Source organism: Setaria viridis, chromosome 3 (assembly GCF_005286985.2).
Source record: "Setaria viridis chromosome 3, Setaria_viridis_v4.0, whole genome shotgun sequence".
In the NCBI taxonomy this organism is placed as follows: Eukaryota; Viridiplantae; Streptophyta; class Magnoliopsida; order Poales; family Poaceae; genus Setaria; species Setaria viridis.
In genome coordinates this window covers 49,726,101-49,749,173 of record NC_048265.2, presented here as the reverse complement: position 1 = coordinate 49,749,173, position 23,073 = coordinate 49,726,101, and the positions used below count along the sequence as shown (strand labels likewise).

Genomic DNA, 23,073 nt, shown 5'->3' with positions numbered 1-23,073 from the left:
TCCAAGCTGTGGTCACTCCACTCCAGGCCTCCACTGTCCACTCAAGAAGTGTTTGGTTTTCATGGACTTCACTATTTTGATACACTTTTAGTCCCTAAACATCTAAACAGTTGGACTCAAGTTTGAGCTAAAAGCTTTAGTCCTCTAATCCATAAAATTGGACTAAACTAGACTAAAGGGTGTTTAGGGACACCCCTGCCCCTTATTTACTGCCCTCCCTCCCAGCGTCGAGCTCGTCCATCATCTTCCTCACCTCGACCAGCTGCTTCTCGACGTCCCCCGCCACCGCATCCTCAGGCTCCAGCGCGCCCCCGAGGATGCCATCCTTGAGCGTCGTGTCGATGTTGAGAACCTGCCCGCCGCATGGCAACTCCTGGTACTGCGGCATTGTGGCGGCGCAGCGACGACTCCCCCGACCAAGCGCACCACCAGCACCACGGCGACAGACGGGAATTTGAGATCTAGTCCAAGCTACAATGGGAGCGGTTGGCGCCAGGAAGAAGTAGGCGCAGGGTTACCGAGGATAGAAAAAAGGGTAAAAGGGTCTTTGTTCAACAATATTTATGGACTTTAGTCTATTTTAATCCGTGTAACCTGTTTAAACAGGGTGGGATTAAAATTTACTCCATGAAAGTGCTGAATGTTTTTAGGTGGGTGGCGAGCGGCGGAAGGAAGACGGAAGGTAAGACGCCCAACAGGCTCGATCGTAACTCGCCGGCCGCCGCCCCCGGGATGGAGACGGCAGCCGACGACGACAGCACCGGCACGGCGAGGCCAAAAGCCACACCCAGCGGTGGGGGTTGGATGGGGTAGTGACGCAGCAGCAGGCGCCGCCGCGTTTGACTCGCTGCTTGTCTCTTCTCCACCGCGTTTCCACACACCAACAGCAACAGCAGGTGAGGTGAGGTGAGGTGGGGTCGTAAACGATCCTGACGTGACTTTTTGCCGTTATCTGATCGATCGCTTCCCTTCCATCGAGGTGGCAACTGTACTGAACGATCTGAAAGCCGCGCGCATCATTGTGCCATCGAGGTGCCACTGAACGAAACTGAAACTTCTTTCTTTATTCCCTTTGGTACGCGCTGACCCTTTTCTTTTCGTCAAGCAAACAGAGGGGGAATTCGATCGAGGAGCAAAGCATGTGCCTCCTGCAGGAACAACAAACATGCTCCCTTCAGATATTGTCATCCCCGGGCCGCGTGTTCTTGGCAACATTCAGACCACAAGAAACCAGATCGGTGTGCATCTTCCTCCCTCGATCGCGCTCTCTGCCTTGTCGACAGCTTCTTTTTTGTCACGCACGCACAGAGAGTTCCGATTCCTTGGCAATCACTTCCTTCCTTCCTGTCAGCCAGTCGAACGAGCTAGCGAATCATCACAGGATCGATGCAGACGCCCCTGACTTACTGACGCCGCTTCTTTCTACACAGGTGTCACGCTCTCACTCCTGCCTGCATATAAGAATCCCTTTGACCAGGTTATTACTACAATGATAATTTTATTTGCATCCCGCTTGGCTTCTAGAAGGCAGGCCAGTAGTAGCTTAGAGTTCATTGCAGGGGTCGGCAGAGATGCCAGGCCGAGCTTGGCCGTCGCCATCACAGGGATTTCTCGCAATCTGCATACGGGTTGTTCCCACTCACAGCATCCAACCCACCAAACATATTCCATCCGGGTGGGTTGTTTATCAAGTCACAAGAAAATTACAGTACAAACATTTTGTTTTGCATGCTTGTGGTATATGCAAAAGCTTTTTCATTTAATTTTGTGTTTAACAAGCATCATTATTAGCCACTTTCATCAGAAATCGTTCGTTGGCATTTAGCTTCTAGGAAACTTAATTAAATTGGTTTTGTTCAAAGAATGAAGAATAGCTCAAGTCCTTACTTTCTAGAATTTAAACATTGTATTAGTTGATCATCTACATAGACCCCACAAGCTAGCAGCTCTAGTTAATTGATTTGGAGACATGATGTAATCAGCAAAAAAAAAAACAAATTAATTAAATTTGGCTGATTTGCATTGCTTGCCGGAAGGAGCGAGTGTTTGCATCTGCCCGCTGCACTGCGAGACAGAGCATAGCATCCTCCGATCCTGAAAGAGCAGAAGCATGCGTGCACAACAGGATAACTTTAGCCCTGTCACATCAAACATTTAGATACTAATCAGAAGTATTAAACATAGACTATTTACAAAACCTATTGCACAGATGGAGGTTAATTTGCGAGATGAATCTATTAAGCCTAATTAATCCATGATTTGACAATGTGCTGCTACAGTAACCATTTGCTAATGATAGATTAATTAGGCTTAATAGATTCGTCTGGTCGTTAGCCTCCATCTGTGTAATTAGTTTTATAATTAACTCATATTTAGTCCTTTTAATTAGCCTCCGAATATTTGATGTGACGCGGACTAAACTTTAGCTCCGCGATCCAAACACCCCAATATTATCGTGAAGAGACGGATGGGAGAGCGATGCGGTGTGCTGCTGCTGCTGCACGCCTGCACTCCAAGTACCTATCCAGTCCACAGCCAGCACTCTGGAGGCCAACCCCAACTAACTAAAAGGCACAAAGGCAGTAGTATAGTGCATTTTTCTTTGTTTTGTTTTTCCTTTTCGGGCACATGTACAGCTAGCTGATCATCCATGGAGGATATACAGTGGAAATATCTTTTTTCCACTTCTTTTGTTTGTTGACTAAGCTCTCAGCAGGGACAAAAGTAAAGGAGCCTGCTGAGAGCGATGGAGCAACATATCTAGTGGATCTCTCTCTCTCTCTCGGTTTATACACGTATACTAACATACAGATGTAGTAGCGAGAATGTCAAAAGAGAATGTCCCAGCGTTCACACTACTACAGAAACACACAGATCATGTCGTTCAAAGAAAGTAGCGACGGGAATAACGGCACTGCAGGAGCATGTATACACAAGTAGGCAAATACATATTGAAAGTAGCAGTACAATGCATGTAATCAGCTCCAGCGGCTCGCTGCTGCTCCATGGCCCAATCCTAGTGTGCTTTAATTTCTGTTTGTTTCGTGCCCAAATCTTCCCAGGCCTGCCCAACTCAAACAAGTACGATTCATCCCGTTCTCTCTCTCTTTTCTTCAGCTGGTGGTGACACGTAAGACTACTCTGAGACCAGCAGGGAGCACAGCACCGATTCACCATGCACTCGCATGACGAATGAACGATTTATTCACAAATGGTTTCTTGCATTCTATCAATAACTGCATGCATGCTTACACTCGGCTGTAATGCATAAATGTATAGTCCAGCTAGCAGTGCTCCTTGCATTATATTGGATGCGGCTAGCGCTAACCTAGCTAATCTTTTTTTACCCGCACCTTGAGCAGGTCTACGGCAAAGAGGAACTCCATCTGAAGCATTGCATTGGAGGAGACCAAGATAACATGGACCTCAAATTGGAAAGAGTCCGGCAAGTTTCTAACATGGATGTTAGGCTCAAGAGCCTGCCCGGAGCTAGTGCCCGTTGCCGCGCCAGCTTGCGTTGGCCCAGTGGAGTTTTTATGGGTAGTTAGTTATTGGTAATGATATAGATTTATGTTTTGGAAATACCGATTCCTATCAAATTACAAATCTCTTAGCACCATGACAATAATCCAATAATATTTTCTCCGTAAAAGATCGGAATAGTAATGTTTCCGATCAAGAAATTTAGCACGTGCCTATGGTAAGATACGTTAGAAACAAGGTATCAATCCCGCTGCAGGCTAATGGGAAAAAAAAAGACGGTACCATGACAAAAAATCAGATGATTAACACATATTGTGACAAGTTCTGGAAGAAGCTGCTAAATCACCAATATATTTCCTTGTTGTACAACATGTAAACATGTAAGAATGCATGTTTAAAAGTTTCCTATATCCTTTATAATATGCGACCGTATTGCAAGCAAGTAGGTGTAGTTTAAAGTTGACCATTTAGAGATATCCGTGTTGAATACTACACAACCCAAGTTACACCCATTTTGGACCTCATTTATTATTTTAGAACTACCTCCTAATATGCTTAAGTGGTCACATTGCAATATATTGTTTTTGAAATTGCAGGTAATAAATTTGGGCTCGGAATCCTGATAAATATATACCGTTATTTAAACGTGAGGGATAAGGGTACCCACGGGTCCCCACCGACCAAGATACTGATCAGCCCTGACAAGTGGGCCCGCCCTACTATGCCATGCGGGCTAAGGCATGAAGACGCGTGGAGCACAAGTCCGGAGACCGGGCGAACGGATTCTGCCCGAATACCGCGGGATACTTGTTGTAGTCTGACTCAGATTGCTTTCCGTGTAACAACCGACTAGGATTAGATCCTATCCGATTGTAACCTTAGGTCGTCAGCCTATATAAGGCAGTCAGGGATGCCCCCCAAGGGTACCTCAATTCACCCCACCGCACGTTAACTATTCGCACCTGCAATCAGCAATACAATCCACCAAAACACATAACGTAGGGTATTACTCTCCGGAGGTCCGAACCTATCTAAACCTTGCGTCCCTGTGCTACCATTCGAGGTCTTGATCTTACGATCTCCCCCACCTACAAATCAACCCTGACAAAACATGTATACAATGTTGAGTTGAACACATGTACCAATTTTTAACCCAAAAATTTCATTTTATATTTTTATTCTTTCTCCAAAAATACCTAAGTGACTGCACTGTTTTGAGTGTACATAACAGTCTTCATAACCTAGTTTGTAGTTCAATGAAAATATTCTACCAAGACAACTGAAGTGCATTTCTCTAGATGAATACATGCTTGTCTATATACTGACAACATTTGAGAAGAAATAGTGACTATCTAATAATTAAATTAGTTGTGGGAAAGGATTGGTCGATCTGAAATTTCCAGACTACTGGTGACCGAGCTCTATTCTCTCCCTTTGGACTCTCTCACTGCTCTCTGTTTTATGGTGCTTACCTGCATGCCGACCGCTTCTGGACAGCGGCGACGCGTGGGCATCAGCTGGCACCAAGTCACAATCCATTCTCTACTCCCTTGACGCCTCGAGTGCTTGTGCCTGGGACAAAGCTCGAGCTCCATTCATGCATCTCTCTTTCTCTCTCTCTTGGATTGGATGTCACTCATATAGTGCTCTTGGATTGGATGTCACTCATATAGTGCTCCATGAGCTACCGCTAATAACCTTGTCCTTTTACACACCTTCACGAGGTCTACGGTGCACAGCATGATGTGATGAACTCGATCGATTTAATTTGAACTCTGAAGCACTGGAGGAGACCAAGATACAACAGTAAGTAGCATGGAGTTCAACAATGTTTACAAAGTTTCTAACATGGATGGTAGCTAACGGCAGTTTACACTTCTGTAGGTACGCTTCACAGGCACACCTCACCCAATTCGTGTAGTAGACAAGGCAGCCAGAGTTGCGCAAGCGAGTAAACCGTAGACGCAAGAACGGCTTCCGGAATACCTCTAGGGATGCAGGTTTCTAACGCCAGCGATTCAGGTTTCTAAGAGGAAATATAATGACCCAAAGCTCAATGTAAAAAAAAATGCTAGCTTATATCCAAAGTACCTAGCCATAAACGTAGAAAAATCAAAACGACCTGCAATTTAAAATGGAGGGACTAGCACACGTGCCCCCTCATCCTCTCGTCGTGATCTGACTGCGCCGATCAACTAATGCGAATATAGCGCTACCCTCGTACCATTACAGCAGTCTTTGGTCATTTTGCATCTTGCGCTAGCTCGACGACGATAATCTTATTTTCTTTTTTTTCAGGTGTACATAAATAGAAAAAAAGGAGCAAAACAAGTACTTAATTACAATAGCTTTCTTTATTGGCTCAATAAAACCATCTTTCAAAAAAATCAATCACAGTGTGGGCTCTAAATCTTTATATTTTTCTTAACTGCTTCTAAAATTATGTGCCAAAAAAATTGTTTCTAGATTATTAGCTAGCTACTATACTAATTATGTATTTCCAGGGAACCTTTGTGCTGGCACGTGGCAATCCCGTCTGCTAGCACGTTAAATTCCATGTGGCAGCATAAATCAATCCAAACGTAGTGACGGTCGGTGATCGGTCCTGAAAATGCACCGATTTCTAGGGCAGGTCAGCGTAAGTAACATATCTTGAATGAGCAATTTTAGTCTTGGTTCTGAAAATTGATGCAATGTCAAGACTGTTCAGTTACGTGGACCGTTGCTAGGTAGATTTTGATTTCTAAGGGCCGGCTCACCTAAAGATCCATACGTATGTATAGTCATCAGTGATCTCGTCGATCGATCTCATCACATTTACAAGATAGCTAGCTCTTCAGCTGGTGGTACGTAGCTCCTTAATTTTAGAATGGAAAGCACAGCTGAAAATGGGCGGTACCGATAGAAAACGGCCCGAAATTCCAGTCAGGCTCAACGAACTAAGAGAAGACGAACGCACCGTGAAAACTCCAGCGGACGCAGTCTGCTAGCTTAGGGCCAGGGCCCAGGGGGCTCGTTCACCCAATCCTCCTCCATTTCTCCTTCCTCTTTCTCTTCTTCCCCTTCTCTCTTTTCTTCTTCTCCTTTATCCATGATGAAAATTTGTAGGGGAGGCTTAGAGTAAAAATAATAGTAAAATAATAAAATTGCAACGTGCATTGTGCTTGTCGTAGAACACGTTTCCCTACGAGGGACGATCATAGCTGCTGTAGTGATATATTTGTGCCGCATCTTCTTCTCCTCCTCTATCCATGGTCAAAATTTGTAGGAGAGGCTTAAGAGTGGGCTCCCTGAGCTGTGTAGCCCCCTAGATCTGCCACTTTCCCTATGGTATCTGGCATGGTTTATATCAACTAAATGTGGTTAGCTAGCTAGTTACCGCTCATCTACTATGATAAAGTAATAAAATTGCAACGTGTGTTGTGCTTGTCGTAGAGCATGTTTCTCTACGAGGGACCAGAAGTTATTGGTGCTTTGCTGGATTGGCATTATGGAGGAATCTAACCATTGACTTCTGGTCCTGCAAAGAGTGTAAATACTGATATCTTCATTGTAAACTTGATCAACCTAGCTTAAAATAGTTTGACTTAGGATAAATCTAAAGGGACGCTCTTTGCAGGATGGAGGGAGTAATCGCCATCCTCTTTATTTATTGCGCGTTGCAAGGAGCCCTGCAGATTATATCTGCTAGCTTAATTACTATACCAATACACAATGACGCGCGCATGCAGTATAATGCCCCACCCGTCTTGATCGGACAGGTTGACGCCGGCACGAGTTCCTATATATGTTAAATTACTCGTTAGCACGAGTTTCTTGATCCATCCATGATCGGAACCGGAGTACTTTGATGTATTAGAGTACTCCTATGGTACAACATCATGCAATGGTGATCGAATTCATTGTTTATTTAGTGGGGGAAAATGCATTGGGCCGTCCCCGTCTATAATACCGCTACACAGAATTGAATTGGTCGATGATGTTGATGCAAGGTGCTGGACGCCTCCACGTGGATACGAGTACGAATGTAGCTCTCGGCATGTAGCGAGCGTAGGTATATCCCTATTCTCTTCGTTGGCTAGCTATATAAGATGACATAGCTCTGGTTTGGTTTCTTTGCTTATTTTTAGCACCCGTGTTTAGATACTCATTAGAAGTATCAAACGTAGACTATTTACAAAATCTATTACATAAGTGGAGGCTAAACGGCGAGACGAATCTATTAAGCCTAATTAGTCCATGATTTGACAATGTGTTGCTACAGTAAATATTTGCTAATGATGGATTAATTAGGCTTAATAGATTCGTCTCGCCGTTTAGCCTCCACTTATGTAATGAGTTTTGTAAATAGTCTACGTTTAATACTCCTAATTAGTATCTAAACATTCGATATGACACGTGCTAAAAATAAGCAAAAGTAACCAAACGGGTCCATAGTAACGGATCGGTCTACTCTGCTCGCTAAATCTCCACGCTGCTTGGGACAAGACTAATGTGTACAGCTGAAATAATAATATTAATAAGGTACGGTTTACTAAAAATAAATTTATGGCGGGTTTCAAGATAATCTTTCTTTAAAGTGTAGCGCCCCAATAGCTAAAGCCTATTCGTGTAGAAGTCGCAATACAATGAAGTGCTCCTGAGGCTGACCGCACCGCGGCGGTCTGCAAAGGACGCGGTAAAGGGGTTGGCCCACTTGTCAGAAGGGCTTTTACAGGCGCTGGAGGACACGGATGTTGCCGCCGCATCGCCTGTATCACGCCCGGGAGAGACAGAGAGAGCGGGCGGCGCGGCGGGGTGGGCGGGGCTCGTGGTAGGCGAAGAGAGAGCGTAGCGTAGCGGAGCCGAATGTTGGGTATCCAGGTTTCCTGTAGCGAACGCTTCGGTGGAGATGGGGATAGCGTGCTGCGGTGCAGTGCATGCAGCTCTATCTTTCCAGTTGAGGCATCTTTGCAGACTCCGGGTGCGGATAGCCTCAACCTATAGCCGCTAAATACAGCTATAGCGACAGCTATAACCTTTAGCGCTATGCAAATAAGTACATGCAGGCACGAGTGCAAGCATAAGGGTGTGTTTGGTTACCGGGTTGATGTGGGTTGGAATGGGTTCGACCCCCTCATCCCGCGTTTGGTTGGAAATGGAATGGGTTGGATTCGTCCCCCGTAAGGAATATTCCCTGTAGATGCGGGTTGAATGCGTCCGCCCAAAACGAGCGGACGCACTCGACCCGCACGAGCGCTGTGCTCTCCCGTGCGCGCACCTCCCTGCCCCCGCATCTGCCTCGATCGCCGCCGCCGCCTGCTTGACGCCCCTGCCACCTGTCCGCCGCCTGCCCGACGCCCTCAACCCGGCCCCTCCACCCTCCCACCGGCCCCGCCTCCTCCTGCCATCCTCGCTACCGCCCTTCGCCCGAGTAGGAACGGAGGAGGACGCAGGGAGGGGAGCGGCGGCTGATGTGGGGAGGGAGCAGCGCGGGAGAGGGGCGGCAGCCAGCGCAGGGGAGGAGCGGCGCAAGGGGAGAGGGAGGAGCGGTGGCGCGGGGAGATAGAGCGGCGGCACGGAGGAGGGAGGAGCGGCGGCCGCACGTGCAGAGGGGCGGCGGCGCGGGGGCAGAGGGAGCGGTGGCTCGGGGGAGAGGGAGAGTGGCCAGAGGAAGAAGATAAGGTGGGTGAGGATGACATGTGGGCCTGTAGCTGACAGGTGGGACCCATAGCTAACGGTGTTAAAATGCCATCCATCCCAACCTTCTCAATCCCTCCAATCAAACAAAAAATTGGACCCAACCCATCCCTCTTCGTCCCTCTCATCCAAACACGAGATGGGTCGACTCCAACCCATAAAAGGAGGTCGGCTCCAACCCAACCCACATCGTTCCAAAACCAAACACATCCTAAGCAAATAAGTCATAACTTATAAAATACTCCCTCTGTCCTAAATTACTATTCAATTTGCCTTTTCTAGATGCATATCATTTTCTACGTATCTAGACATACTATATATATATATATCAAAAATATGTACTTATAAAAGCCAAAACGGAAGGAAGCAAGTCATAATTCATAAATCGTAGTTTATTAAATTATAAGGGTGTTAGCGACGTTAGGACATTGAATTTAGCGGGAGTAGTTGAGTCCCGCGATGGATAGAAAAGTCCCGTCCGAATGATCACCCTAACCGGTTGGAGATCGGCCACTAGGGTTGTCTGCTGGGCCAATTGGAGGCCCAACGATTCATCCGGTGCTTCAACGGGCCGTATCCCGCCTGATCCCATTGGCCCATCCGTACGGGAGAGAGAGAGAGAGAGTGAGAAGAGTGAGAGGCGATTGCTGCTGGCTGCTGGGCCATCGGATTCAGCAGCTGTCGCTCGTCTTCCTCGCCGCCGGGAGGCACGAGACCTCCGTATGTGAGGGTTTTGCCTCTTCCTCCGGCGACCGGATCGGAGGTGGCCGCGGCGGTGGTCGGGTTCCGGACGGGGCTTTTCTTGCGATGGAGGCGGCCGCCGCCAAGCAGGCCCGCACGGCCCGCGGCTCGGCACCGGACCGGCTGAGCGCCCTGTCGGACGAGCTCCTCTGCCACGTCCTCTCCTTCCTCCCGTCCCGGCAGGCGGTGCAGACCACCGTGCTGTCTAAGAGGTGGATGGATCTGTGGCGTTCAGCACCAGCGATTTCAGAGGAGGCCACTGGTGGAGGAAGCTGCAGGATTTCACCAACAACTTGCTGATGCTCAACAACGCCCGCTGCCTGGACGCTTTCCGGCTCGACTTGTTTTGGGCTACTGAGTTTCCCGATCTGTGTCGCGACACCGAGAGATGGGTCCGCCGTGGCATCAAGTGCCAGCCTCCTGTGTTCCAGATTCGTGTTTACCGCGACATCTTCAGGTACCACTTCCAGATCCCCCGCCTTGGCTCCGGCTTTCATCGCCTCAAAAGCTTGGAGCTTGTGGGTGTCTTTGGACCCTTGCTTCTCGGAGCGGCTCAGTTCTGGATGCCCAGTCCTGGAAGATTTGCTCCTCCACAACTGTGCCAACAACTTTGCTGTCATTCAATCCGACACGCTCAGGAACTTGGTAGTTCGTGCTTGTACAAGTCGGGTTGCAGATACATTGGTCGTCAGGGCTCCTTGTCTAGCTTCCATGTTCCTGGACTCTAGTTGCTACAACAATGGTCTGTCGTTAGAGGCAGGAAATTCCCTTGTCAAGGCATCAATTTCTGTAATGCCTGAACAGTTATCTCCAAGAACTGAAGCCATTCTTCTTGGCAGTCTATTCAGTGTGACAAGTTTGGAGTTGCAATTCTTTCAAGCAATGGTATGCCTTTCTTCCATGCTACAGCCGTCTCTGTTCCATGCATAACTAGTAAAGCTCATTTGAAGATTTCACCACCACCGTCAGAACTCTGTGCAAGACCTACTGAACTAGATCAGTTTCGTTATTGACTCAAGTCTGTTTCTGCTTCTCTGTTTCAGGCCTTCTTAGACAACGAGTTAGATAAGTTCCCAATGTTCGACAACCTGAGAACCTTGTCTCTCAGCTACTGTTTCTTCAGCGAACGGGATGCTGATAAATTGAAGGCTCTTGGGAGATTTCTGCACAAGTCCCCAAATCTGGAGGAGCTTATTTTGCAGGATTTCTGGGTACGGGTACTTAACATTTTTCTTTATCTACTCTGACTACGTGACACGTGTTGACCTGCATACATGTCTCACATGATTTTTTGCTATTGAAACTTGAAAGTACTCTGAAGGTGCTGCAAAGGATCCGAGGATGGGGCAAACGAGTGACCAGTCCGAGCTTAAAACGGTACACCCTTCTTTCTTTACGGAGATATAGTCAGACCTTTCAACTCCACACTCGTTAAGTTCATCATCGGATCTTTTGCTATTAGGCTGTATTAATACTGATCTCTAGTATGGATGTATGGTGCTTAGTTGGTTCACCCCTATGTTGCTTGTTGTTTAATTCTCACCACCAGCCCAGCATTTTTGCAATACAAACTTCCTTACTAGGGCCTGTTGCTGATATCAACAGTATACAGCTCTAAACTCTGATTTAATTTTCTCCTCTGATGAAGCAGCATTGCTCGAGCTTTCTTCTTTCAAATATCTGCACCCAGTTAGAACACCCGTCATGTTAATGATGATCTTTTGTCCTGAATTTTGTGGTTACTCTATATGTTCATATGTTTCTTGTTGTACTGTTGAGTTGCATACAACACCTCTGATCCAGGATTAGAGAAGTCTGTGAGAACAGACCAGTTACATTACCACAGAAGTGAAAGAATTGCTGTCGCAGAAGTTGAATTATGTTTTTGGGTTGACTATTTGCATACTTGAGAAGTTCTGGAAGAAATGTCCATTGGGTTTTAAAATTTTTAAAAGCAAAATTAGGAGAAAATCCATAATTTTAGAAATTTTGGCTTGTAACTTACGAGTCCTTTGTTTGGTGGAGACAGCTCCCAAAAGTTTCCATGTGTCGGAAAGGAAAGGCCAAGCTGAAGAAGACATATCCTCAGTTTGGGAACCTTGTGCGGTTCCAATGCCGGAAGCTGAAATATACTGAAATCATACACGAGAAGGGTGTCAAAATCCAGGAGCTGGTCAGTTTTTTGCTGGACATCTCAGGCTCTGCAACAAAAAATAATACAACGCTCACCAAAGTCTGAAGAAATGAAGAACCTATGAGGCTGAGGTTTGCGTCGAACTTGCTAGGCAGTAGACTATCTTAGCTTTCAGACGTACTACCTGTTGTAAAACATATGGTCAACAAGTCTATCCTCTCAGCCTTTATCTGGATGACTTAATCCCTTTTTGCGTTTGCCATGGAGCGTGTGTGGAGACCAAGACCATCAATGCATGAAGTGCTAAATAAAAGGAAGTCATGATAAATGGATGATGATTTACAGTAATAGTTTTTTCATGACCTTCCGCTAACAATTGCATGCTTACAAAGAAAAAGGCATGCATTGATATATATAGCCCGATGCTGCTGGGTCTTGATGCCGCTCAAAGTGATTCATCGTGACCTAACAATTCCGTTGCCTTTTCCCCTTCATTCACGAGGTCTATGCATATGGGGGGCACAAGATGGACTCTGAATGATGAAGCATTGGAGAAAACCAATATACCATGGTAAGCAGTATCATGGAGCTCGATTTCGAAAAAGTTTGCAAGTTTGTTGTTGGGATGCTAACGGCCATTATTCAATTTGCGATTGTAGATAAGTTTTACATTTTCATCCCACCCAGCTCATGTGGAAGGTACGGCAGACGAAGATCCAGGAGCATTCAATTTGCAATTGCAGATAAGTTTTACATGTTCATCTCACCCAGCTCATGTGGAAGGTACGGCAGACGAAGATCCAGCAGCAAGTTGACTTTGGTGCCTTTAACCACTCCTGGTGTTGTCAATACCCAATTGTGCCCTCTGATACGCGCGGATTAGTTAGTGTGGCAATGCCTGCATCTCAGAGACAGTGTGGAGAGAGTGATTGACTGATTATTGTTATAAACTGTATAGAAAATCAACTTATGTATACCAACATCTGTTGTGTTGTTGTACGGCACTGTTTTAGAAATTGTTCTTCTTTTAACCATCTTTGTCAAGAATGTTACTATGTCTTAACCTCAAGAGTCAATTATTGTAGCGAGATCAGAATATTTTCAACCAGAGGAGAGGAGCAGTAAAGAAATGGAACGAACTATAGTCACCACCAACCGAAGATACTCCATGGCCCTCCATGATATCGTGTTGCAAAGGTAAAGGGGAAACAAATGCAAATGAGACCAAGACCGAAACGAAGGCAATTTCTATCACACCTGATTTTAAGGAAAAAATCGAGTGTATTAAATACATGTGCGCCAGGATTAAGTTACACACATGTACGACAATAGTGAATAACAGAGACAGTGCTAAAGCGAATAAAGGGAGTATTAAACATTATTACATGATCGAAAGTCTCAATAAAATATAAACCTAAATTATTACGCAGCGGAACTCCAAAGACGACGACGACACCATAGGCAGCTGACTGATGAACCGTACGCCTAGAACTCCTCAAAGTCGTGCAGATACTCCTCCAAATTAGCTTGGTCTGAACAGCGGTTTTGCAAGGGTGAGTACACTTATGGTTGGTACTCAACAAGTCGTGGGGAATAGTGTAGTGTAAGGCAAATCAAGGTATGGCTAAGGCTTAATTGGCATCAGCTTTTAATTCAGTTGGTCAAGTTTTATTTAGCAATTAACTAAGTATAAGTTTATACCATCCGAAATTAAACATGAGCATAAATAAAGTAAACAACATATGCATGAAATGACAACAATTTAAATCCATCTTCCGATAATATTATCATGTGAGGGTCCAGGCCGCTCTTAACCGTGAGCACGGCTGATCGATCAGTTTTACACTCTGCAGAGGTGGCACATCTTTACCCACAAGTCGCGTAAAAGTTCAAAAGAACTTTGGACCTAACCATGCGGTGTTTGCAAGGCACCGTACCACACTTCCGAGGTGTGATTGCATAGGGACGCTACGAGGCCTTTACAAAGATTCGCTAGCAATGTGGTAACCCGCTAAGGTTTCAGGTCGAAGTAGAACATAGCAGTCCCCTAGTGGGTATAGTGTCTTAGCCAAGCCCACTTCCCCCGAGAGCGAGTGCTATATCCCATCAACGCCTCCCCTCTTGCCCTTTCGGTAAGATTACCCCAAACTAGAGTTTCTAATTATTCAGCCAAGACCAGAGCCATTTAGTCTTGTGGTAGCACTGTTTTCCTGGGTGGTTCTCCATGTTCCGATTAAACAATAGTGATCTTGTATTAATAAAAGGTATAACAGAAGTAAAGCAATATTAAACATTGAGTTTAGTTAAACCACCATATACCAAGTAAGCACTAAGCATGAGCTACCCAAGATAAAAGGTAAACCTGGTTGGTCAAGGCAAAGGTAGTTTCAATCTAGGCGAACCTTAATTGGGACCCATGAATTTAATCTTAACATGTGCATAGTATAAATGTTGAGTACGAGAAAGTAGAGGTGTATAGGACGGAAAAGTAGTGATCAAGGACACGACTTGCCTTCTTGGCCTTGCTCCTGCTGTTCGTACTCCTCGAAGGCTTGATCTTCAAATCCCTCGAACTGCTGAACGTCTACACGCGTCACACGAGCACATACAAGCAAACATGGGCAAAATGTAAGAAACAGTACACCAATCACAATTAAACAGAGAAAACAAGCTTGTAAAATTGATCTACGCTTTAAAACGAACACGTGGATATAAAGGACGCGAAAAACGGAGTTAAGATGCAAAAGATATGATTAAAACAAGATCCGAGGGCTTTTCTGCGAGAAAAACAAAACTCCTAGGGTCAAACTGCGAAAAAAACCGAGGACTTATACGTAATTACGCGTATAAACCGAAGGTTTAACGTGCAAAAACTCCAAAACGGACGGCGGGTTGATTTTTAGAAAACTCAGGTCTTAAACCGATAAACGCGAGGGCAGATCTGTAAATATTTTCAACGTGATCTGGACCGCGGGTTGATTTGCGGAAAAGGCGAGGGCTTAAGTGAAAAAGAACAGCGACGCGACGCGGTTGACCGGTACGCGGTTCGGTTGACCCGCTGCGAGCCGTCGGATCTGGATCCGACGGTCGCGGTCGTCGGCGGTAGCGCGGCGGCGGGGTCGCCGGAGTTGGCCGAAACGGCGCTCCGGGGCTCGGTTTCGCACGCGGAGAACACCAGAAGCAAGAGGAAAGCACGGCGTTCTCGTTTTGGCGGTCCATGATGACCGAGGCTCACCGGAGGGCGGCGCTTGGCGGCGGAGAATTGGCGGCGGCGCTGGAGCTTGCGGCGGCTAGGGTTTCGGTGCTGGCGCGGGGTGTTCGAGGTCGGGGGGGGGGGGGCTTAAATAGGGGCGGCACGCTTGGAGATAGGGGCGGCCTCGGATTTGAACGCCCGAGGAAATCGGAGCGGGGGCGAGGTGGTTGCGGAGGCGGCAGAGTCCGGCGCGGTCGGGGGAGGAGTCCCGGCCGGATACGGCCGGAGGACGGGGATGACGGGTGGGTCCCACCCGTCAGATCGGCGGAAGGGGAGCAGGCCGTGCTGCTTCGTGGGCCGCGGAGGAAAGGCGAAGCGGTGGGCCGAGCGGGCGAGGAGAGCTGGGCCGGCGAGGGAGAAAATGGAGCGGGGAGTTTCGCAGGCCGACGAAAAAATGGAGCGGGCCGACGACGCTGCTGTGCGGCTGGGCCGAAAGAAAAGGAAGAAGGGGAAAGAAGGGTGTGGCCCAACAAAAAGATAAGAGAAGAAAAAGAAAAAGAGAAAAGTAAGGTTTCGAAAATTTGAAAATTAAATTTGAAATTCAAATTTGATTCAAACTCAAGCAATCAAAATAAATGCACCAGCATGAATGTACAATAAAATCCTATGATGAATTAATTAAATTTGGAGAAAAAAAGAAAATTAATATGCCTAAGAATTTTAAATGACATCCTAATTGTACCAATTTTAATGAATTTGAATTCTTTAAAAATTTGGGTGTTACAATTTCTCTGCCTCGATCTAAATTATCTACGAATCTAAAAAAACTAAATCAACCTATATTTTGGGACGACAGAGTTTCTCTGCGCACCGCCCGCCTTCCTGCCCATACGGCCCATACCATAGCACAACCAACTCCGTCGGAAACGTGCACGCATCGTCCCGCGAACACCTTACCTACGTTTTGCAACAGACACCCTCTTCCTCTTCCTGCGAGACTCTCTGCCTCTGCAACTCCAAGGCAACCATGGAGCAGCAAGGGGCCGACGCGGCGGCGGCCAGGCGGATGGCCACGCTCGCCTCCCACCTGCGCCCGGACCCCGCCTCCTCTTACCCTCAGGTTCGTCACCGCGTTCTCCCTTTTTCCTTGGGCCCCTCTCCGCTTCTCCTGATTTGCCCGGGGTCCTCCGGATCAGGGAGTGATGGCGGACTGCTTGGTTTCGCTTTCACCGTCGCCTGCCCTTCCCGTCTCTAGAACCTCCTAGTCGCCCAGCTTTCGCTGTGAATTCGGGTTTGCCGCGGAGAACCAAGCTCCGTCCGACCCGCCGTCAATGGTCAAGGGACTCGTCTCATTTGCCCGGCGAAGGCGGCCGCCGCTCCACGAAAGCTGGGATCTTTGGCGTCAAAGGACGATCCTTTTGGTCCGGGGGCCCCCGAAATTTCTCTCACAGTCACATGGGTACTGATTTGCGGATGAACGATTCGTGTGCGCAAATGAGCACAGTGCTGATAAATAGTAGAGTCCGTTTCAATCTCGTATCAAATACCATCAGGAATTACATCAATCCATAATTTTTCTGCTTAGCTGTTGATAGTTGAATGCCAGTACCTGATAAACCACGCATGACATACACTTCAAAGTTCTAGCAAACATCACTTGAATCTGGCAATGAACCCAAGCTGTCCCTTTTGGGTACCTGCATATTTGATTGCCACCGGCCTGTCTTAGTGATTTTAGAATTGTGTTCAAGTTAGTTCTCCTGATAATTATACCTGGTATGAGCTATCTACGAGTTTATACCTTCAGACTTGAGTCTAGGCTCAGCTGTACCTTAAATCTTTTGGTTGATGTACTGCCTTCTTCTCTGAGATCTGCTTTAACTATCTGCTAAATTCTCTACCATTGCTTTGTTTTCAAGATGGAGGAGGTCTCCCTCCTGAGGGGATCCATTTGCCGTGCAAAAGGGGCGGCGCCAGGCTTCAAGGTCGCAATCTTGGGTGCAGCTGGTGGGATCGGGCAGCCACTCGCGCTACTGATGAAGATGAACCCTCTTGTTTCGGTGCTCCATCTATATGATGTCGTCAACGCACCTGGTGTCACGGCTGACATTAGCCACATGAATACTGGTGCTGTGGTATGCTTCTTGCCATTGCGTGTATCCCATTTTTTTTATAAAAAAAATCATTTTATGAGATTCTGGCAAATTCAGAAGATAGATTGACACCAGCATGCTAGTAGGCCTTATTACCATTAGTTCCTTTATGGGCTCTTAGGTTAATATTTAGAGGATATAAGTGCTGCACGTAGGTCTTTTTACTGCACTTGTGACTCTTAGGTTAATATTAAGAGGATATAAGTTGAGATTAACCAGCTTGCTGTTATAATTCTTTAACTCATGAAAAAAATAAAATTTCCCTGTGAAATTTACCTGTGAGTTGTGTAAATCATGTCATGTCAGAATTTCTACTGAAAGCCTTGAAAGAGACTTAGTACCTGACCATTCAGTGATAATTGTTCAAATCTCAACTTATACAGTCACATTTTTAGATAATGGAGTAACAAATCCCAGCCACTACCTACGGAGATGTGCAAATCCGTTTCTTGTTACTAAGTTTTTGGTATTATGTGGACTGTCTTTCCACACAGCCAGTACACCATCTCTGAACATTAGAGGCTTAACAATATGAAAAGGTTCATTATAGGAAAAGCCTTTCTATTGCTAAACTTGCATCCATTCCTAACAGAGATTTTCACTGTAGTTGTCTCCAAAAGGCGGCATACAGTACACATAATGTACCCGTCCCACTCCCCTCACCCTTCTGTAACAACACTTAGAAGCGAGTATGTTGTGTGGCCCTGAACAGAATCTGCATAGGAGAGTTAATTTTGCCTTGTTAAAAACAACATCCTGCTTGCAGTTTTTTCTAACAAGTGTGTAACTATCCTTGGATTCAGTTTTGTTAGTTCTGAGATTTTCTTGAGTGCCCTCTGCATTTGTTCTGTTATCCGTTGGATTCTTGAATCGTAAATGCTAGTATTACTGGATGTACTTACTTAGGTTTGAGATTCTACAGGTGCGTGGATTCTTGGGCCAACCACAGTTAGAAAATGCTCTAACTGGGATGGATCTTGTGATAATTCCTGCTGGTGTCCCTCGGAAACCTGGGATGACAAGGGATGATCTGTTTAACATCAATGCTGGAATCGTCCGTACTCTTTGTGAGGGAATTGCAAAATGCTGCCCTAAGGCAATTGTGAACGTGATCAGTAATCCTGTCAATTCCACTGTTCCCATTGCGGCTGAAGTTTTCAAGAAAGCTGGCACATACGATCCTAAGCGCCTTTTAGGGGTTACAACACTTGACGTAGTGAGAGCCAACACTTTTGTGGTATGCGCTTCAAATCATAAGCAGAGTTTGCCATGGTTTATTATGGTGATACTAGTTTCTATATGGTTAATTTCTTTGATTCACCTCTGTTTTGCAGGGAGAGGTTCTTGGACTTGATCCCAGAGAAGTCAATGTTCCTGTCATTGGTGGGCATGCTGGAGTTACAATATTACCACTCCTTTCACAGGTTAGGACTTAGGAATAATTGGAAGTGATACAAAATTATTGAAAATTATTTCACAGGTCTGGAAATAGTAGGGGATCAATTTCAATTTTCACCTTATTTTATTTTATACATAGGTGAATCCTGCCTGCTCACTCACGTCAGAAGAGGTTAATCACCTCACTTCTCGCATACAGAATGGTGGGACAGAAGTAGTTGAGGTATGCTTTTCCTTGCCGTCTAATTCTGTATCTCTTATACACAAGGATGAAAGAAAAGTCAATTGCACAGGCCCTTTTGCATTTCCTCAGCCCTAGATCTACTATGCGCACTGGTTTTATCTGTTTAGTTCTATGATTAACAAAGCTGAAAAAAAGAATTGGCATGCTTAATTTTGAGAGTATAAGAGTCAGATCACTAGTAAAATGGATATATGAACGTCTGGACTCTGGACAGTCATTATATTGGATATACAAGACTAATTGGGTGCGTATATGCATATCAATGGCATCTTCATGATGTTAACTGCAAGATTAGGTGCATGGCTTTTTACCCATATGCCAGGTGCTAGGTTTTGGTGTTACTAGTTTAGTGAAGGTCTCATACTTCTCTCAATAATAGTTCTGGAAACTGTTCTTGACTGTAATGCAGTCAATACTAAAAAATCATTTTTTTATCTCATACTGTATATGTTTCAGGCTAAAGCTGGAGCAGGATCAGCGACTCTTTCAATGGTCTGTTTCTGCCACTTGTATCAAGATTAGTGTCCACAGTTTGTAGTTTGTAGTGCTGCTTCAGTTAACATTGAAACTTGCTTTGTAGGCGTATGCAGCTGCTAAATTTGCAGATGCATGCCTGAGAGGACTGCGTGGTGATGCCGGAATAGTGGAGTGCTCTTATGTTGCTTCTCAGGTTTCTTCTTTCGTGTATACTGAATATAATCATGATTCAATTTGTGTTTTAACCACCTTCACTAAATAGTATTTCTGATTTGTGAATTCTGTCTTCCTTGTCTTGTGATTGAAGGTGACGGAGCTACCTTTCTTTGCATCCAAAGTGCGGTTAGGGCGCTCTGGTGTTGAGGAAATATTGCCACTTGGGCCATTGAATGAGTTCGAAAGGTCTGCACCCTCTACTTTTGAAACTTGGAAGTATTCCTGTTCCCGGCATGCATTTAGGATAGATATTCTCTATCAGTCAACACCAGGGGCAGGCAACTGCCTCAGCGAATTTACTTTGTCTGAAATTTGTGTTCATATTACTCTTTGTGAATCATGATTGGACCCTTCATATGGTAGTAGATACTGACAATAAGCCAGTTTCATGAGTTCTTTTCTGCTGGACATGGACCTATGGCTCACAGTCAGTAACACTGTCATATACTAGAATATAGTGATCACAATCATAACATTGCCAGATTATATTCAAACCTGTTTCAACATACCATATTTACAGTGGCGGATCTGTGACCTGTGCCGCCTGGGTTCCAGCACTGGTCCTAGGCAAAAATTTACATGGAAACTGCAGAAATATTAGACCCAAAGATGAGTTGCAACATGTTTTAACTTGCTCAGCTCGGGGCCTACCTAGTCCAATCCTATTTGATATCATAGAGCTCTACTGATCTACATACGCTTCATCTTCATCACACATCACTATCATGCAGAGCTGGTCTTGAGAAGGCAAAGAAAGAGCTGGCCGAGAGTATCCAGAAGGGCGTCTCTTTCATCAACAAGTGAGACCGGCCATCTAGCAGATGTCCAACCCCAACATAGAAAGACATGTGCTGTGTTTTGGCTTCCTGGAAAGCCTTGCTGTAATTTCTCTGTAAAACTGTGTACATGGCGTGAATAACCTACACGGCTGTACTAAAAAGGATAAATATGTGGTCGCCGAAAAAAAAAGGAAAAAAAGGAAAGTGTGGTAATAAAAGTTGCTTCTGAACAGATGGGTCTGTCTCTCATGTGTGTTGCCCTATGCACCTTATCCGATTTACTGTATGATCTCAATAGAGATCTTTACATACAAGATTGGATGAGGTGAAAAAGGATGATTTCTAATATTCACCTAACGACAGCATGTAGAAAAGAATGGTGATTTTATTTCATGACAGCATGCCTGGTACAGTTGGATTGTTTGTATCTGCAGATTGTTAGTGCTCGATGTAACCAGATGCAATGCATGTTTGGCAGTAGCGTTGCTTTCATTATGCAATGCAAGAAAACAATGTTATGCTGGCGAAGGTTACTCCTCTGGGGCTGGAGAACACTGTACGTACGCTGCTCGATCCAAAGCAAAGCATGCATGAATCGCAGCAAGAACCTTTAATGGCGACCGAATGCAATAAACAATCTGGAGATCAGGGCAAGTGGTTGAGTTCAGTGACACAAGCTTTATTTAGCTGGCGATCGAAATAGGACCCAACTAAACTTTAGCCGGCTAAACATTCATTCCTTAAGCTGGTTTACCCTAAACTAGCCTAAACCAACAAAAGACCAAAACACCCTCGCTCATTCCCAACAGAAATCACTCCCAATCAATGCGACATGGAACCGTCCAGGACCTACCGCCGCCGTGGGGGCCGCCGCCGGGGGTGGAGCGGCGGCGCGTGAAGGCGAGGTGGTGGCCGGCGTGGAGGGGTGAAGCGGCTCTAGCGCAGTGCAGCGGCCGCCACCAGCATGCGACGAGAGGCGCGGCCACCCGCGCGGCCCCAACGTGGATTGGCGGCGCAGCAAGACGAGGCGGCAGGACGGCGACGCGGCCAGATGGACCGGCGGCGGGTGCTGCCGGACGACGGGGGCAGCGGCTGTGTGCGGCCGGATGACGGGGCGGCGGCCGGCGCGGCTGCGGTCGAGCGGAGGCCGAAGGGGAGGGAGGAGGAAGGAAGGAGGCCCAAGGGTAGGATAACACCCCAGCTAAACTTTAACTAGCCGACTTTTAGCTGGCTAAAAAAACCTCTAAACACTGCAACTGATGGTAGCTTCGCTGCCTTAATTAGTCACATCAAACCCGTCACGGGGGGTTCGTGCGTGATCGTGATGAGCTACTCCTCTCCTACGGTTATGCTGCTGGGTCGGGTATCAAAGCAGCTGCAGATGCCACATGAAAGCTAGCATCATAAAAACTGCAAAAAATATATTATTACTAGTGACCACTGACGACACTGACTCTCTGATATGGGCAAGAGGGCAACTGTAGTTGAAGGTATTTTTTTTTCTTTGGGAGTAGATTCAAGTTTTTTGGTCCAGTACAATTAATTCAGATTGCATCTTCACCTGAGAACCATCTCCAGAGGTTGCTAGCTTTCACTCAGCCAACTACTCCATCTAGTAAAAAGTTGAGTATCCTTTAGGTTACTTGCAAGGCAACCATTATAAACTTTGATTGCAATTTTCTTTATAATTTTTAGTTTTGATATTTGAAATGATATCTGCCTTGCAAAGTAGTTTTTATAGTAGTATATTTTTTCTTCACCCTAAAAATTAAATATATTACGAAAAAAATAGCAGTCAGTTTGGGGACCGCGCGTGCCAATGTTTAAATCAAAAACTTATGTGTCAGTTTGACCAGTAGATATTATATATATATATATATATATATATAAATATATATGAATGTTAGTGTCTGGTCCTCTCTTTCAGTAGTCTGGACCATCGATCTTTTTTAGATTGCACTTCACTTAGAATGTGGAATTTTTTTTAAAGCGTGTACTGCATTATATTGTTTTTTTCCTTCAGAACTTCTGCAATACAAGCATTCAAGTAGGAGAGGATATGCTGCCTCCATCAGATCTGATCTCTGCACTTACGGCTCAGAGCTCATGTTCAGTTTTGCAATATCGATGACCAAATCATTCAGGGCACAGCCATGCAGAAAGCTAACGGCGTGTTTGTTTCTTTTTTCTTTTGAGACGATGATGGAGCTTTCCTTTTACTACAGTCAGCTATGCATGCAGCCAGTCACAACTAAACACTTGAATGGCGTGTACCCTGCAGCCTCCAAACTAATAAACTTTCATTGGCAATAATAATAAAATATTCCAGGGCAGCATGGCTAATCCACCAATTATTGAAACCTGCTTCCAGCCATGCATGTGCCCAATTGCCTACTGATATAGATGTTATAGTATACTTTTAACTAGCTTAGCTTTAGCTAAACTAAAGTGTAACTTTTGCACTGATACATAATAAACAAATTAATATAATGGTTTCTTATTTTATACCAAAACGATAGTTTCTTATTTTAGGCGATCAAAAGTTGAAAAGAATATATAGTTGCTTGAGATCTGCT

At 45.5% G+C, this 23,073-nt stretch overlaps 2 protein-coding genes across 2 annotated transcripts; both read left to right on the top strand.

Annotated features, from left to right (window-relative positions):
• The first annotated feature begins 10,203 nt into the window (after nucleotides 1-10,203).
• Nucleotides 10,204-13,068, top strand: LOC117850904 (MEIOTIC F-BOX protein MOF). Its single transcript, XM_034732789.2, has 5 exons — nucleotides 10,204-10,788; nucleotides 10,947-11,114; nucleotides 11,215-11,280; nucleotides 11,933-12,608; nucleotides 12,697-13,068. Exons 1-4 carry the CDS (start codon nucleotides 10,615-10,617, stop codon nucleotides 12,140-12,142), a joined length of 618 nt encoding a protein of 205 aa, XP_034588680.1. The 5' UTR covers nucleotides 10,204-10,614; the 3' UTR covers nucleotides 12,143-12,608; nucleotides 12,697-13,068.
• A 3,065-nt stretch (nucleotides 13,069-16,133) lies between these two features.
• On the top strand, nucleotides 16,134-20,729 carry LOC117850077 (malate dehydrogenase, glyoxysomal). The gene is made up of 9 exons (XM_034731862.2): nucleotides 16,134-16,350; nucleotides 17,150-17,365; nucleotides 18,306-18,620; nucleotides 18,718-18,807; nucleotides 18,921-19,004; nucleotides 19,482-19,517; nucleotides 19,606-19,695; nucleotides 19,810-19,904; nucleotides 20,450-20,729. Exons 1-9 carry the CDS (start codon nucleotides 16,258-16,260, stop codon nucleotides 20,520-20,522), a joined length of 1,092 nt encoding a protein of 363 aa, XP_034587753.1. The 5' UTR covers nucleotides 16,134-16,257; the 3' UTR covers nucleotides 20,523-20,729.
• Nucleotides 20,730-23,073: the final 2,344 nt, after the last annotated feature.